Source organism: Cynocephalus volans, chromosome 10, assembly GCF_027409185.1.
Source record: "Cynocephalus volans isolate mCynVol1 chromosome 10, mCynVol1.pri, whole genome shotgun sequence".
NCBI lineage: Eukaryota > Metazoa > Chordata > Mammalia > Dermoptera > Cynocephalidae > Cynocephalus > Cynocephalus volans.
The window spans coordinates 92390628-92403919 of NC_084469.1; the positions used below are offsets into that span (position 1 = coordinate 92390628).

The window sequence follows — 13292 nt, forward strand, 5'->3', positions numbered from 1 at the left end:
CGAAATATTTTACTAAATTTAAACAAATTCTTTAACATGGAAAGTTCGTTTAACTGTAAGTTGTTTCAAAACCGAAAGACCGAGTCAAGGAGAGAGTAAAGGCCACCGATCATCACACGAGCATTAATGAAGGTAATTTGTCCAATTGGGGGATGGGCACGCAGGGACCCCCCTCCCCCCCATACCCGGGGCCTTTGTCGCCCGGAGTCGCCCGAGGGAGCGGGTCCCGCTGAGTGAAGGGACCCGTGAGAGGACAACGGGGACCACGAACGACATGCGGCCACCTCGAGACCCCCCGAAAACGGGCCCCAGAGCGGCGCCCCCACCCCCAGGCCTGTCTGTGGGGGCGGGGCGGGGCGGGGCGCGGGCGGCACGTACCCGACGCCACGGAGGCTCCGCCCCCTGCGTGCCCGCCGAGTGACGCCGCAGAGGGAGGCGGGACTCAAACCGTGCCTACCAATCGGAAGCGTGTCCCCGCCCCCAGCTCCTCACCTTCTACTAATCAGATGCCTGGGGAGGTGCGGCCCGGGTTTTCCCGGCGGCCCCGTGGCTCCGCCCCTTCGTGCGACCGTGCTCTTGACGGCGTGAGGGGCGTGGCCTGGACGCGGCGCCTATAAAGGCGGGCGGCAGCCGCGGCGCCATTTTGCAGACGGCGAGCAGCGGCGGCGGCGCGGACGTGCGCAGCGGAGGTTTTGCTGGTTTCGGACCCCAGCGGCCGGATGGTGAAATCCTCCCTGCAGCGGATCCTCAACAGCCACTGCTTCGCCAGAGAGAAGGAAGGGGACAAAGCCAGCGCCAGCACTCACGCCAGCCGCACCATGCCGCTCCTCAGCCTGCACAGCCGCGGCGGCCGCAGCAGCGAGAGGTGAGCGCCCGCCCCGCCCCCTCCCGAAGCTTCCAGAAGCGCCGGCCGAGTCCCGGGAGCGCGGGGGTCGCCCGTGTGTGGAGGCCGCGATCGCGGCGGGGGCGGTCGCGGGCGTCGGATGGAGGGGCGTCGGGGTCGGGTTTGGGGGCAGGGGACGGGAAGTCTGGAGGGGCGTCGGGGTCGGGTTTGGGGGCAGGGGACGGGGAGTCTGGAGGGGCATCGGGGTCGGGTTTGAGGGCAGGGGACGGGGAGTGTGAGGAGGGGCATCGGGGTCGGGTTTGGGGGCAGGGGACGGGGAGTCTGGAGGGGCGTCGGGGTCGGGTTTGGGGGCAGGGGACGGGGAGTCTGGAGGGGCGTCGGGGTCGGGTTTGGGGGTCAGGGGACGGGGAGTCTGGAGGGGCATCGGGGTCGGGTTTGAGGGCAGGGGACGGGGAGTGTGAGGAGGGGCGTCGGGGTCGGACTTGGGGGTCAGGAGACGGGGACTCTGGAGGGGCGTCGGGGTCGGGTTTGAGGGACAGGGACGGAGAGTGGAGGGGCGTCGGGGTCGGGTTTGGGGGCAGGGGACGGGGAGTCTGGAGGGGCGTCGGGGTCGGGTTTGGGGGCAGGAGACGGGGACTCTGGAGGGGCGTCGGGGTCGGGTTTGGGGGCAGGGGACGGGGAGTCTGTGGAGGGGCTTGGGGCGGATGCGGGGGTCGCAGGATAGGGGAGTCCAATTTCGCGGAGGGGCGAAGAGGGGTCAGGTTTGGGGGTTGCGGGACGGGGAGTCTGATTGTGGCCAGGGGCGGGGAGGAGGGGGTCGGGTTTGGGGTTCGCTGGAGAGGGGGGTGTGATTCCGGGGAGAGGGTCGGGCGTGGGGGAGGAGGTCGTGGGATGGAGTCTGGTTTTGGGGAGGGGGTGGGGTTGGGGGTCGCAGGATGAGTCAGGTCTTGGGGCGCTGGCCCCAGTCGGGCCCGCGAGCCGCGAATGTGCACTTGGGGGCGAGGCGGGCAATTTATGCAGCGCACCCCGAAGACCCCCGTTCCCTCCGGGGAGAGGCGACCTCCCCGCGGGCGTCCTCGGAGGTGGGGCCGCCGTCCGGGGCCCGGGTGGGAGCCGCGCAAGATGGAGGCGACCTCGGGGCCTGTCTGCACTGCGCAGCAAATGGCTGCTGGCGCCGCCGGCTCGGGATTGTGCGAAGCTGTTCGGGGCGCGCGGCCGCGGCGGCTGGATGACGCAACCGCGGGGCCTGGAGCCCGGGGCGGCGGTGTCACCCTTAAGGCTCGAGTGACCCGGCGGGCGTGGCTTGTCGGCCTGTGGCGGGGACGAGAGGTGTCCTCGGATGGACGCGCTGGCTCCGAGGGGGAGCCGGGCTGCAGGGCTGGCCACGGCCGGGCGCGGGGCTGCGTTGGGATAGGGAAGTGAAACTTGACCCGGCGGGCGGCGGGACCCCTGCCCTCGAGCACAGGCGGGGGGCACCGACGGGACCTGCCGCTTCCTGCGCTCTGGGTCGGAACTGCCCTCAGGGAAGCCCCCGCGCAAACGTGGGGCTTCTCGGAAGTGGCTGGGGAGGGGTGAGGACCCTGGAACGCGGTGGCCTTGTCGGATTAGGAGGTCTCCCAGGACTCCCTTGCGGGAGGGGGTCACGGCCAGCCGTGTGCTGGACGCTGCCTCTTAACCAGCCCCTGTTCTTCAGTTCCAGGGTGTCCCTCAATTGCTGTAGTAACCCGGGTCCGGGGCCTCAGTGGTGCTCCTGATGTCCCTCACCCACCCCTGAAGATCCCAGGTGGGCGAGGGAATAGTCAGAGGGATCACAATCTTTCAGCTAATTTATTTTACTCTGTAAGTATCTGGCGTGCGGGGCGGGGGGCAGAGCAGCAGGGCTGGGGGGAGGGTCTGTGCACCCGCCGCTGCTTACGGGCGGAATCCGAGTTCCCTGCGAGCATGGCCTGCTGTACAGCCAGGCCCTGCCCCAGCCAGCAGGGAGCTTCACAGGCTCCCGCCTGGCCCCTGTGCCCCAGCCCCCTGCACACAGGCCCTGGGTCCTAATGTTAACTGCCGGGCAGGGGGTGGGGTCTTGATGCTTTTCTGGATCTTCCAAATTTTCGGCGGCCACCTTGTGTTAACTTTTGCGGTGAGGGGGGATGGTCCTGTCGTGTGAGTGGGGGTCTCTAAAAGGCAAGATTGGGCTCTTGTTTCACAGGATAATCGGCTGAATGTAACAGAGGAACTAACGTCTAATGACAAGACGAGGATTCTTAACGTCCAGGCCAGGCTCACAGATGCCAAACACATCACCTGGAGAGCAGTGCTGAGCGGCAGCAGCCTGTACATCGAGATCCCAGGCGGCGCGCTGCCGGAGGGGAGCAAGGATAGGTGTGGGCACCAGCTCTTCTCCCGGGGTCCTGCCTCCCAGGGGACACACTGGGTGATGTCTGGGGACCTTTCTTAGTTGTCATGGTGTGGTGGGTGGAGGCAGGGTTGCTGCTCAACACTTGCAGCACCTAGGATGGCCCTGCCCCAGAGAAGGATCTAGTCCCGGTGTGGACCTTTCAGTAGTAGAGCCAGGGCTCACTGTGCATGAGGCCGGGTGGGAGGGGAGGTGCCAGGGACGGCCCCAGCAAGAGGGGCTGATTGGTGGCTGCGTGTGCTTCAGCTTCGCAGTTCTGCTGGAGTTTGCTGAGGAGCAGCTCCATGCTGACCACGTCTTCATTTGCTTCCACAAAAACCGAGAGGACAGAGGTAGGCGCCGCTGCCTGTCACCTGGGGTTCTGCAGGGGTGAGGGGAGCCTTGCGTGGGCAGTGGGGCCCCCTCCGTCCTGCCACGCTCTGCCGGGAATGCCTGGGCTGCTGTGCCCACTGCACGTTACAGTTCAGTGACCTCTGGGGTCCAGGCACCTGGGGACAGGAGTCCAGGCTTTGGGGGCACACCCTCTGGCTGTAACGGCGTTTTCTCCACAGCTGCATTGCTCCGTACCTTCAGCTTTTTGGGCTTTGAGATTGTGAGACCAGGGCATCCCCTTGTCCCCAAGAGACCCGATGCTTGCTTCATGGCCTACACGTTTGAGAGAGAGTCTTCAGGCGAGGAGGAGTCGTGACAGCTTGGCCGCCTCACTGGCCTCTGCAGGGACGGGCAGGTGGGAGCCCCCGCGGCGGTCCCTGCAGTGGGGTGGCGTGCAGCCTCGCTCAGCTCTTATGGGTTTGTCCGCATGTTGTAATTGTGCAAATAAACGCTCACTCCAAATCAGCGGTATATTTCTTGAAGTTTAATATTGTGTTTGTGATACTGAAGTATTTGCTTTAATTCTAAATAAAAATTTATATTTTACTTTTTTATTGCTGGTTTAAGATGATTCAGATTATCCTTGTACTTTGAGGAGGAGTTTCTTATTTGAAGTCTTTTCGGAACAGTCTTAGCTCTCTTACCTTGGAAAGATAGATGTTAATCTACCCTTCTGTTGCTCAGAAATCTGAATAAAAGTGATTATGCCTCCAAGACCTGTACAGTCTCCGTGGTGTGCCTGGGAGCGGGCTGGACAGGGGGTGGTGGGGGAACCCTGGGTTCTGGGCGGGGTGGGGAGAGGGGGGCTGGGGTGGGAAGTGGGTCTTATGTGGCAGCCACAGTTCAGTGTCCTGAGCCAAGTGCATGTGTTCCTGGTTTTTAGAGGGGAAGGGCCTGGACAGGAATGGAACCCAGGGTCTGATCTCTGCCCACTCATCTCCTGTCCCAAGCTGGAGTCAGGGGTCAGGTGGGTCACAGCTCCAGCGTCTGGGGAGGCGTGTGAGGCAGTTGCAGGGCTCTGGGAGCCAGTCCATGCCTCTTTCTCATCGCCTGCCTCTCCCCTGGGCAGCTCCTGGTGGGGTGGGTTCCACCTTCCCTGCCACCACCTTTTGCCTCAGACTGGCTAAGTCCTTGTTGGCTCTTTTTTGGTGGCTAGCCAGGACAGGGATCTGAACCCTTGAACCTTGTGTCACAACATGGTTCTCTAACCTACTGAGCTGACCGCCAGCCCGTCGAGTCCTCGGAGGTTGCCTGGGACAACCTGGGCTGGCTGGGACTTTTCCAGCTGGGTCGTGTGTGCCTTTGGTGGTGTGTATTTCCGTGTGGGCCCTCCAAATCCCTCTGGGGTCCCATTGCCGGGGCAGGAACACTCCTGGTGGGGGTCACGGCCTGAGCAAAGGTGGCGCAGGCCTGTGGCAGTGGGGAGGTGGAGGTCCACTTGGGTCCTGCTGTGGGTGGGCTGGGGTGAGTTAGAGGTCTGAGGCCAAAGCTTAGGGGTGGGAGCATCTGGGCACGGCTGCCAGAGCAGACAGGTCCACTAGGCTGCAGTGTCACCTGCCGGTCTTACCTGGGAACATTGCCCGGAGACTGATGGCCTGGTGCTGGCCGGGAAACAGGCTAGAAAGGGGGCATCTCTCAACGAGGGGAAAGGAGCTCTGGGGGATTAGGGTAGACTTGGGGAGCGCTGTGAGATTTCCAGCCACCTGAGCCAGCATGGTGTCGGCTGGGGGGACAGAGCATGACACACACTCCCAGCTCATCTGGGCAGCACAATGCAGAGACGGCATTGTTCCTGGGGCACTGGAGGATGAATAGGAGTGTGAAGTAGAGAGTGTTTCCAGTGGAAGTCACTACGTGGGCAAAGGCCCGGAGCCAGAAGGCACCCCCGAGGATGGACAATGTGGTGTGAATGATTGGACTGAGAGCTTGTAGAGCCTCTGGAGGAGCCCTGTGAGTGCTAGGGAGCCATGGAGGTGTTTGAGCAGGAGCGGGACCTGGCCATACCTGGGAGTTACAAACATCCCTCCAGGACTGCCATGGGGAGATGGGATGGAGGGGGCACCACTGGAGACCCCAGGGAGGAGTCCTCAGTCAAGGGCAGTGGGGACTCTCAGGGTTCCTGTGTCCGGATTTCAGAGACGTCAAAGAATAGTTCTCTCCCTCAGGCCCCTGAATGAGTCTTGTCTCTGCCTTGTTTATTCCAAGCAGAGTAAGAAGCTAGAGTGGGCCCAGGAGGGACAACTTTATTTGCTTAGAGGAAGGGGGATTGCAGCAGCCATACAGAAAGAATTTAGTGTGTCACAGAGGAGCAGAGAGGCGGCCAGGTGGGTGGGGACGGGGGAAGTGGGGGAGGTGGCAGGGAAGCCAGCCTCCGCAGGGGTGGGTGTCTAAGGTTCCAGAGAGCCTCCCCTCCCCCTGGAAGCCCCAAGCAGCTCTTGACAAGGGACTGGGACATTCCCACTTGCAGGGTCACTGTCCACCCTCAACACCAGGGGGTGCTCCAGGACCAGGAATGCCTCTGATCCCAGCACTGGAAGGACAGCGCCCACAGTCTTGGAGACAGAAGGCTCTATGCTGGAAAGACACATTCAGAGAGACATTGACTGGCAGGGGTATCCACATCCAGAACAGAAGCGGGTGTCCCTGGCATCAGAAAAGTGCCATTCACATCTCAGGAGGCACCGACCATCAGCCCTCAGTCCTGGATGGGGACAGCTGCACTCTTGGGGAGGCCTGTGGCTAAGTCCCCAATACAGGAGAGGCAGTGCCCACACTCTTGGAGGGGCTGTCGACACCCCTGCACTCTGCTGACCTCCTGGGCTCTCTGCTGGAGGGGGATGTCCACAGAGACACTGGCCACCAGCCCCAGCCCTGGGAATGGGTGCCTGCCTCTTGGACAGGCCCTGGATCAGGTGTGTCTGCTCTTGGTTGGGGTCAGTCCCACAGCAGCGCCAGGGCATGGCTCAGCGAGGCCTCGGTGGCCTCAGCCAGGTATTCACAGCACAGCCAGTCCTCCAGGCCAGGCACCTCCCCACCCGCGGCCCGCTCAGCCAGGTGCAGGAGCAGCAGCGCGCGGCGCACCTGCAGCCAGGATCCCAGCGGTGTTCCGCGGCAGCGCAGCTCGGGCCCAGGCCCCCAGAGCAGCGCCTGCAGCGCGCCCCGCGTTTGGGCCGCGGTGGGCTGCGATTGGGGCAGCTGGGCCGCCAGGCGCTCCAGGCCAGCGGCCAGGGGTGAGGCCGAGGGCGTGGCGGGGCTGAGCATATCGCGGAGCAGGCAGCCCAGCTGCTGGGCATGGGCACCAGGGGTTCCCGGGGACAGCCAGCGGAAGCGACCAAAGTCCGCCAGTAGCAGGCGTGGGGGGCTCGCGGCCTGGCATCCCCGTGGTGCCGCCAGCAGCAGGTTCTCAGGCCGCAGCTGCACCAGGACCGCGCCCCGTGCCTCCAGGAGCTCCAGGGCAGCACTCAGCTGCAGGAGCAGCAGGGCCACAACCCACACGAACTCTGCCGGCCCCTGTCCGCTGACCTCCGCCAGCCACTGGGCCACCGTGCGCTCAGGCACCTCGGCCACCAGCATGGCAGAGCCTCTCCAGGGCGCAGCCGGCAGTGCGCCCTTGGGCACCAAGCCACACAGCCCCTGGACGTTGAAGTGGGGGGGCAGCGAGGCCTGCAGCTCCTGGCCCCGTGGGGGGGGCACCTCAGCTCCGGGCTTGGGCACCTGCCGGGCAGAGGGGGCCGTCAGGGCCTCGACCGCTGAGCCCCCCCCCCACGGTCAGCACAGCATGTCCCTGCATGTCTACCTGCCCTGAAGCCGTCCTGGCCGGCTTCCAAGCTGTCCCCCCAGGGCTCGGTGTTGGGGGGCTGGCGGCCTCGCCTCCAGAGGCACAGGGTCCATGTTAATTCACCTGTTAGTTGCCAATGAAAATTAAACCAGGGAGTGTGCTGGGCCGGGCTCAAAGTTTCCTGTTTCCCAGGGGCTGGTTCTGAGCACCTGGGGAGGAGGTTAAGGCACCAGAGCTGGGCTGCCTAATAGAAACACGATGGGAGGGGCTGGCGGGTTAGCTAGGTGGTTAGAGTGCTGTGGTGACAACACCAAGGGCCAGGGTTCAGATCCCTGTCCCGGCCAGCCGCTAGTGCAATGTGAAAAATAAAAATAAAGGGGTAGGGTCAGTGGCCGCGACCTGTGAACTCGATGGTCTTCTAACTCGGTTCTATAGCCCTGGGTTATGCCTGAGATGGAAAACTGGGGGCACCTCAGGAAGGGGCTCACCTTGGCAGCCAGGATGTGCCACACCTCCTCCTCCACCCGCACCACGCGGTAGTACAGGGCGTCCCCGCTCTCCACGCAGGGTGAGCTGTCCAGGAGGCGGAAGCCATGGCCAGGGTGCCAGGGGCCAGGGCGGCCACCCATGAGCCGGGCACCGAGCCGGGCATGAATGGCACGGAGGCCCTGCAGCTGCCGGGCAGCTAGTGCCGCATGCACGGTCCCTTGGTGGTGCAGATCGTGGAAGAGGCCCCGAGTGACATCAGGCAGGAAGGAGGCCAGCTCTTCAGGGGGACAGGCTGGCCTGGCCTCCACCTGGCTGTCCTCTACGCTGTTGGACCCCAGAAGGGGCCTCTGAGGCTGCCCTGCTCGGGTGGAGCTGGGTCTCGGGGCTCCTCGGGTGGGCAGAGACTGGGTACGGGTTAGGGTCTTCTTGGGCAGGGGTGGGGCCGGGGAATGCAGGTCGGTGGGGTGGGACCCAGGGGGTCGGGGGCGGCAGGCCTTGGAGGGCAACAGGTGGGCACGGACCTCACCTGTCGGGGGAGAAGGTGGGGGTGAGGACACGCAGAGTGTGGGACCATGGACACTGACCCCACCTCTCAGCCTCGATTACACCATCTCTGAAATGGGAATAATAATAATACCCACTGCCCTGTGCCCTGCAGGCTAGGATGCCATGCCCAATTTACAGAGAAGGAAACTCGCTGAGAGGAGGGACAAGTTGGCTGCAGAGAGTCGTGCATCCAGCACCAGGTGACCCCCGTTTCCCGGCGTGGCTCCGGGCAGGCAATCCCAGAGTCCCCGGAGCCTGGCCCTGCCCCTGCCCTCCCCCTGACCTGGGCCCCCCACGCTGGGCTGCTCACCAAGGTTGCTGTAGGTGGGCTGAGTTGGACAGGGGGTGCTGTCAGGCGCTGGGGTCTCAGTGGGTGGCTTGGATGTGCTCATGCTGCCGGGCAAGGTCGGGGCGTCACATGCGGGGTGACAGTGTGCACACACAGGTTGATGTGGCCGAGGGGTCCAGGTGGTGAGAGAGAGACTCATTCGGCTCCCCACTCCCAGGGCCCTCAGCAAGAGCGGGGCACCCAATTCTGGCTCCCTTGTCCAGCTTTGACCCTGCTGTGTGACTTCAGGTTGGGTTCTTGCCCTCTCTGGGCTCATTTCCTCATCAATGAGACAGGAATGTTACCCATCAATTTTTGAGGGTGGTGGGAATGACCCACTAGAGGGTTGGGTTGGGGACAGAATGTCCAGGCCAGAAGATGGACTGTCAGGGGGACAGTTGGGGTGGGGCGACATTACACAGGGACCCACACTTAGGCCTTGTCCCCAAGATCTCAGCACCCCCATACCCAAGCCATGCCAAGCTGGCAGTAGTCAGCTGTCAGCCTCCCCTATGCAGACCCCCAACTTTAAAAAGCAGCCACTGCGTGACCCCCCTCCAGGAGCCACCTACCTTCAACACTGGGGTGACCTCAGGGAGGTGGGGTCCTGGGGGACAAACTCCCGGTAGCTGTAGCCCTGGCCTCCTGGGAGGCGTCTGACCTGGTGCCAGCAGCCAACAGGAACTGTCTGGGCAACTGTCAGACCGCAGGCGAGGGCCGGGGGCCTTTCGTGTCACTTCCGCAGCACCCGGGGCCCACGCGCTCCCCTGGCTGCTCTCAAAAGATGGGCCACGGGTGGGAACGGCAACCCGGGCAGGGGACAGCGGGGCAAAGAGCAGGAGCGGGGAGCCAAAATCAATCATCCCAGGGCTGAGAGCGGGGTGGGGGGCTGAGGGCTCCGAGGCCACGGGGTGGTGGCAGTGGGGGGCCCTGTGGGATTGGGGAGCAGGACCTGCGGCTCCCCCACCTTCTCAGCAGGAAATGCGCAACTAGGGCGGCTCTTCCCTCTGCGGTTTTCACTTCTCTGAGAGCCACTTCCTCTTCTGCAGGGCCATCGGAGACGTCCCCAGTGTGCCCGCTCCCCAGTCCCAGATGCCTCAGGCTGTGAGCCAGGACAGTCCCGGCTGGGTTCCTCCTTGCTGTGTGACCGTGGGCAAGTCACCACCCCTCTCTGGGCTCCAGCCAATTAAAGAAAAGCGTCTCCCACTTCTGGCCTAGATTTTTCTTTGAAAACTTTAACCTTCTCATTCCTGCCCCCCTTTTCACTGTCTTAATGCACTTCCTTAGAAAAGGCATTGTATGTACACGGGGTCTTCAAAAAGCTCATGGAAAGATTCATGTCCTCTTTTAATTTCCTTTTTTTTTTTAGCAGCTGACTGGTAAGGGGATCTGAACCCTTGACCTTGGTGTCATCAGCACCACACTCTGACTGAGTGAACAGGCCGGCCTCCTATTTTCTTTTAATTCCATTTTTCCACGAGCTTTTTGTTTTTTCTTTTGCAGCTGGCCAGTAAGGGGATGCAACCCCGTGACCTTGGTGCTCTAAGGCTGGGCTCTAACCAACGGAGCTAACGGGCCAGCCCCTCCGCAGGCTTTTTGAAGTACCCTCCTATAATGACTGTAAATGGAAAATTAAGAACAGTTAAAATCCAGGGAAAAGCAGACAGGGTGGGGTTCTAGCTTAAGTGCACCCTTGTCAAAGCTGTCTTTGGGACTGAGACACACCCTACCTGCTGAGGGGTCTGAAAGCCATCCCAACCCCAATCTGAGCCTTCCCCCCACCCCACCAACCTAATGCCATGGACCAAGAAATCACTGCAAATACAAAGATGTTCTTGCTTCACGGTTTGAGTGTATTTCTTGTGGGGTTCCCCTGTCCTGTTTCCTTTAGGAGAAATGAGCCCAGAGAGGGTAGGAAATCCATCCAAGATCACACAGCAGAGCAGGGCAGGGAGTTCCAGGTGATACAAAAATAAACAAACAGCTCAGTCATCAAAAGAACATTTTAATGTAATGTTTTACAAAGCCTGACTGGCAAACTATGGCCCGTGGGCTGGTCACCTGTTTTTGTAAGTAAAGTTTTATTGGAACCTGGGCCAAGGATCAGGCAAGTGAGGCAGGGTTGTGCAAGTGCAGATTGGATCCTGTCTGTATTTAAAGGCTGATATTTTATTCATCAAGGATTTGGGGAGTTAATTAATTTCATTTATAGAATGTTCATCACGGGGATGGAGTTTTCTGGTGCACCCCCCTTAAATTTTTTTTCCCTTTGGCAGCTGTCTGGTTTGGGGATCAGAACACTGGACCTTGGTGTTATAACAGCACGTTCTAACCACCTGAGCTAACTGGCGAGCCCCAAATTACAGCTGCCTGAGCATATCTTTTTTTTTTTTTTTTTAATTAATCATCTTGTTTTCTTTTTATTTTGACAGCTGGCAAGTATGGGGCTCCAAACCCTTCACCTTGGTGTTATCAGCACCATGCTCTAACCAGCTAAGCTCACTGGCCAGCCCCCAGTGGGGCCAGGCTGGGACAAGGGGCGCCATGTCTAGGCACTTTTCCATCCAGGCCAGGCAGGGCTGCGAGCAGCTGGCCCCCAGGGTTGGCCCTCCTTGGAGGGGCACCAGGGGCCCTCAGTGGGGAGGGGAGCTGAGCTGTTAGCTGGTATCTGCTAAGCACCACCAATGTGTGCTCAGCAGCCTGCTGAGCTCTGTGAGACAATCCTGTTCTGAGACCCAGAAATGGGGACCACTTTCCCCAGCTCATCCCGAAAAATGGCTCAAAAGCGTGAGTGCCCCAACCTGTGTCTGCCAGGCCCGGCCGCCCCGACATGTAGCCTCAGGGTCAGGTCCTCTTCAGACACTAAAGCTGTCCTGTCATTTGACAGGCATTTATTGAGCACCATAGAAGCTGGGATCATGCTCTCTGTGGGTCTCCAGCATCGCCTGGCATAGCGCAGGGGCTGCCACACGCTTGTGCATTTCAGAGGCAGAGAGAGGCTGGAAGACGCTGCGCTGCTGGCTTTGCAGATGAGGACGGGGCCACGCGCTGAGGGCTGCGGGCACCTATAGGAGCTGGGGGGAAAGGACGACAGGGGTCCTGCCCTGGAGCCTCCAGGAGGCACCAGCCCTGCACACCCATTTTAGACTTTTGAGCTTGAAAACTATCAAATAACAAATTTGAACAGCTGGAGTGGGTCTGGCTTGATTTAAACTCTGCTCCAGGAGTTAAGAAAAAAACCAGCTGTTTTGGGGTCTTTGCTGTTGTTATGAGTCCTGATGTGAATGTCTTTTTCCAAGGTTGCTAATTAAGGAATAGTTTTAGATTAAAAAAATACATAAAAATAAGTTTGAGTTGTTTTAAGCTACTGTTTGTTGTAATTGTTACAGCAGCCACAGGACGCTCATACGGTTTTCATTCTGTGTAACAGAGGACGATAATCGGTTTATAGATGAACAAACTGAGGCACAGAGAGGGGCAGCGACTTGCCCCAGGCCACACAGCACCTGAAGCTGGGGCCTTGGGCGTACAGCTTCTCCCAGACCCACAAGCAAAAACTTGCAAGCGGGAACCGCGTCCCCATCTTGGGGGTAAGACAGGAGGGAGGCTCGTTGGCATGGCTCACAGAATCTCCTGGAAAAGGCGCTGGCTGGGGGGACGTTGGGGAGCCACCCCCAGAAATGTGTCTGTGTCTGGAAGATGGGGGTTGCAGGTGCGTGAGTGGGCTGGAGGCTCCCCGCATGCCATCCCAGCTCGATCCGGGAGAAAAGCGAAGGCAGGCAGAGTCCGGACCCCCGGACCCAGGGCACGTGGGTCACTCGGCCATGCCCTGAGCTTTGGGGAGACCCCACAGCCATCCCCCTACGCGGCCCCCTCCTCGGGTTTCCAGCCACCACCCAGAAGGGTCTCACTTCAGCTCGGCCTTGGCCACCCCAGAGAAGAGGACCCCTCAGCTGGGGTCTGCTCCTAGTCCCCTGACTGCACCCCACAAATGAGACAGGATTTGGGGAAATCTTGGCTATTGTCCCTGGTTTGAACCAGGGACTTGGGGCACTGAACAGGGAACAGGCACGTGAGGCCATGGAGTCCCCTGCCTTTGCTGCGGGAGGGAGAGGATCCCACGCCCCAGCCCCCCACCCTCGGGCTTTGAAGTCACGCATGGCGGGGACACCTCGCGGCTCCGCAGGCCTCTATTTTCTCTTTGTCTCCTGAAGGGCTGGGAAGAAAAGGAAACTTCTTTCCATGTTCAAATGGGGAAACTGAGGCCCAGAGAGGTACACCAGGTGGCTTCTGTGGACCGCCCCAACTCCGTGCACCTCCTTCTAGAAGGAGCACAGGCTTCTCTCTGCCGCTGGGGTTTGAGCCCTGATGCCGGGTGTGTGTCACCTCTCTGGGCCTCAGTTTCCCCACCTGTCAGATAGGATTGGTGTGAGGAGAAAGTATGTTATTTGTGTAACTTCAGGACTCGGGACACACATGGGATCCTCTCAGAAGAGGTGAGACTCGGCCCGGGCTGGAGGACAACGTG

The 13292-nt window shown here is 60.9% G+C and overlaps 2 protein-coding genes across 2 annotated transcripts; one reads left to right on the forward strand and one right to left on the reverse strand.

The window, feature by feature from the left end:
* Positions 1–655: 655 nt before the first annotated feature.
* On the forward strand, positions 656–4337 carry OAZ1 (ornithine decarboxylase antizyme 1). Its single transcript, XM_063111079.1, is given in 6 exon segments — positions 656–865; positions 2538–2595; positions 2597–2683; positions 3045–3217; positions 3498–3583; positions 3803–4337. Coding segments are annotated over 6 exon segments (687 nt in total). The 5' UTR covers positions 656–719; the 3' UTR covers positions 3940–4337.
* Positions 4338–6557: 2220 nt separating this feature from the next.
* Positions 6558–8828, reverse strand: PEAK3 (PEAK family member 3). Its single transcript, XM_063109426.1, has 3 exons — positions 8747–8828; positions 7890–8416; positions 6558–7337 (listed from the first exon to the last, which is right to left on the reverse strand). Exons 1-3 carry the CDS (start codon positions 8826–8828, stop codon positions 6558–6560), a joined length of 1389 nt encoding a protein of 462 aa, XP_062965496.1.
* Positions 8829–13292: the final 4464 nt, after the last annotated feature.

Coding starts and splice junctions, on each gene's coding strand:
- PEAK3 (XM_063109426.1), bottom strand. CDS start 8,828: ATGAGCACATCCAAGCCACCCACTGAGACCCCAGCGCCTGACAGCACC. Junction 8,417..8,746: donor GCCCACCTACAGCAACCTTG/GTGAGCAGCCCA, acceptor CTCCCCCGACAG/GTGAGGTCCGTGCCCACCTG. Junction 7,338..7,889: donor GGCACATCCTGGCTGCCAAG/GTGAGCCCCTTC, acceptor TCTGCCCGGCAG/GTGCCCAAGCCCGGAGCTGA.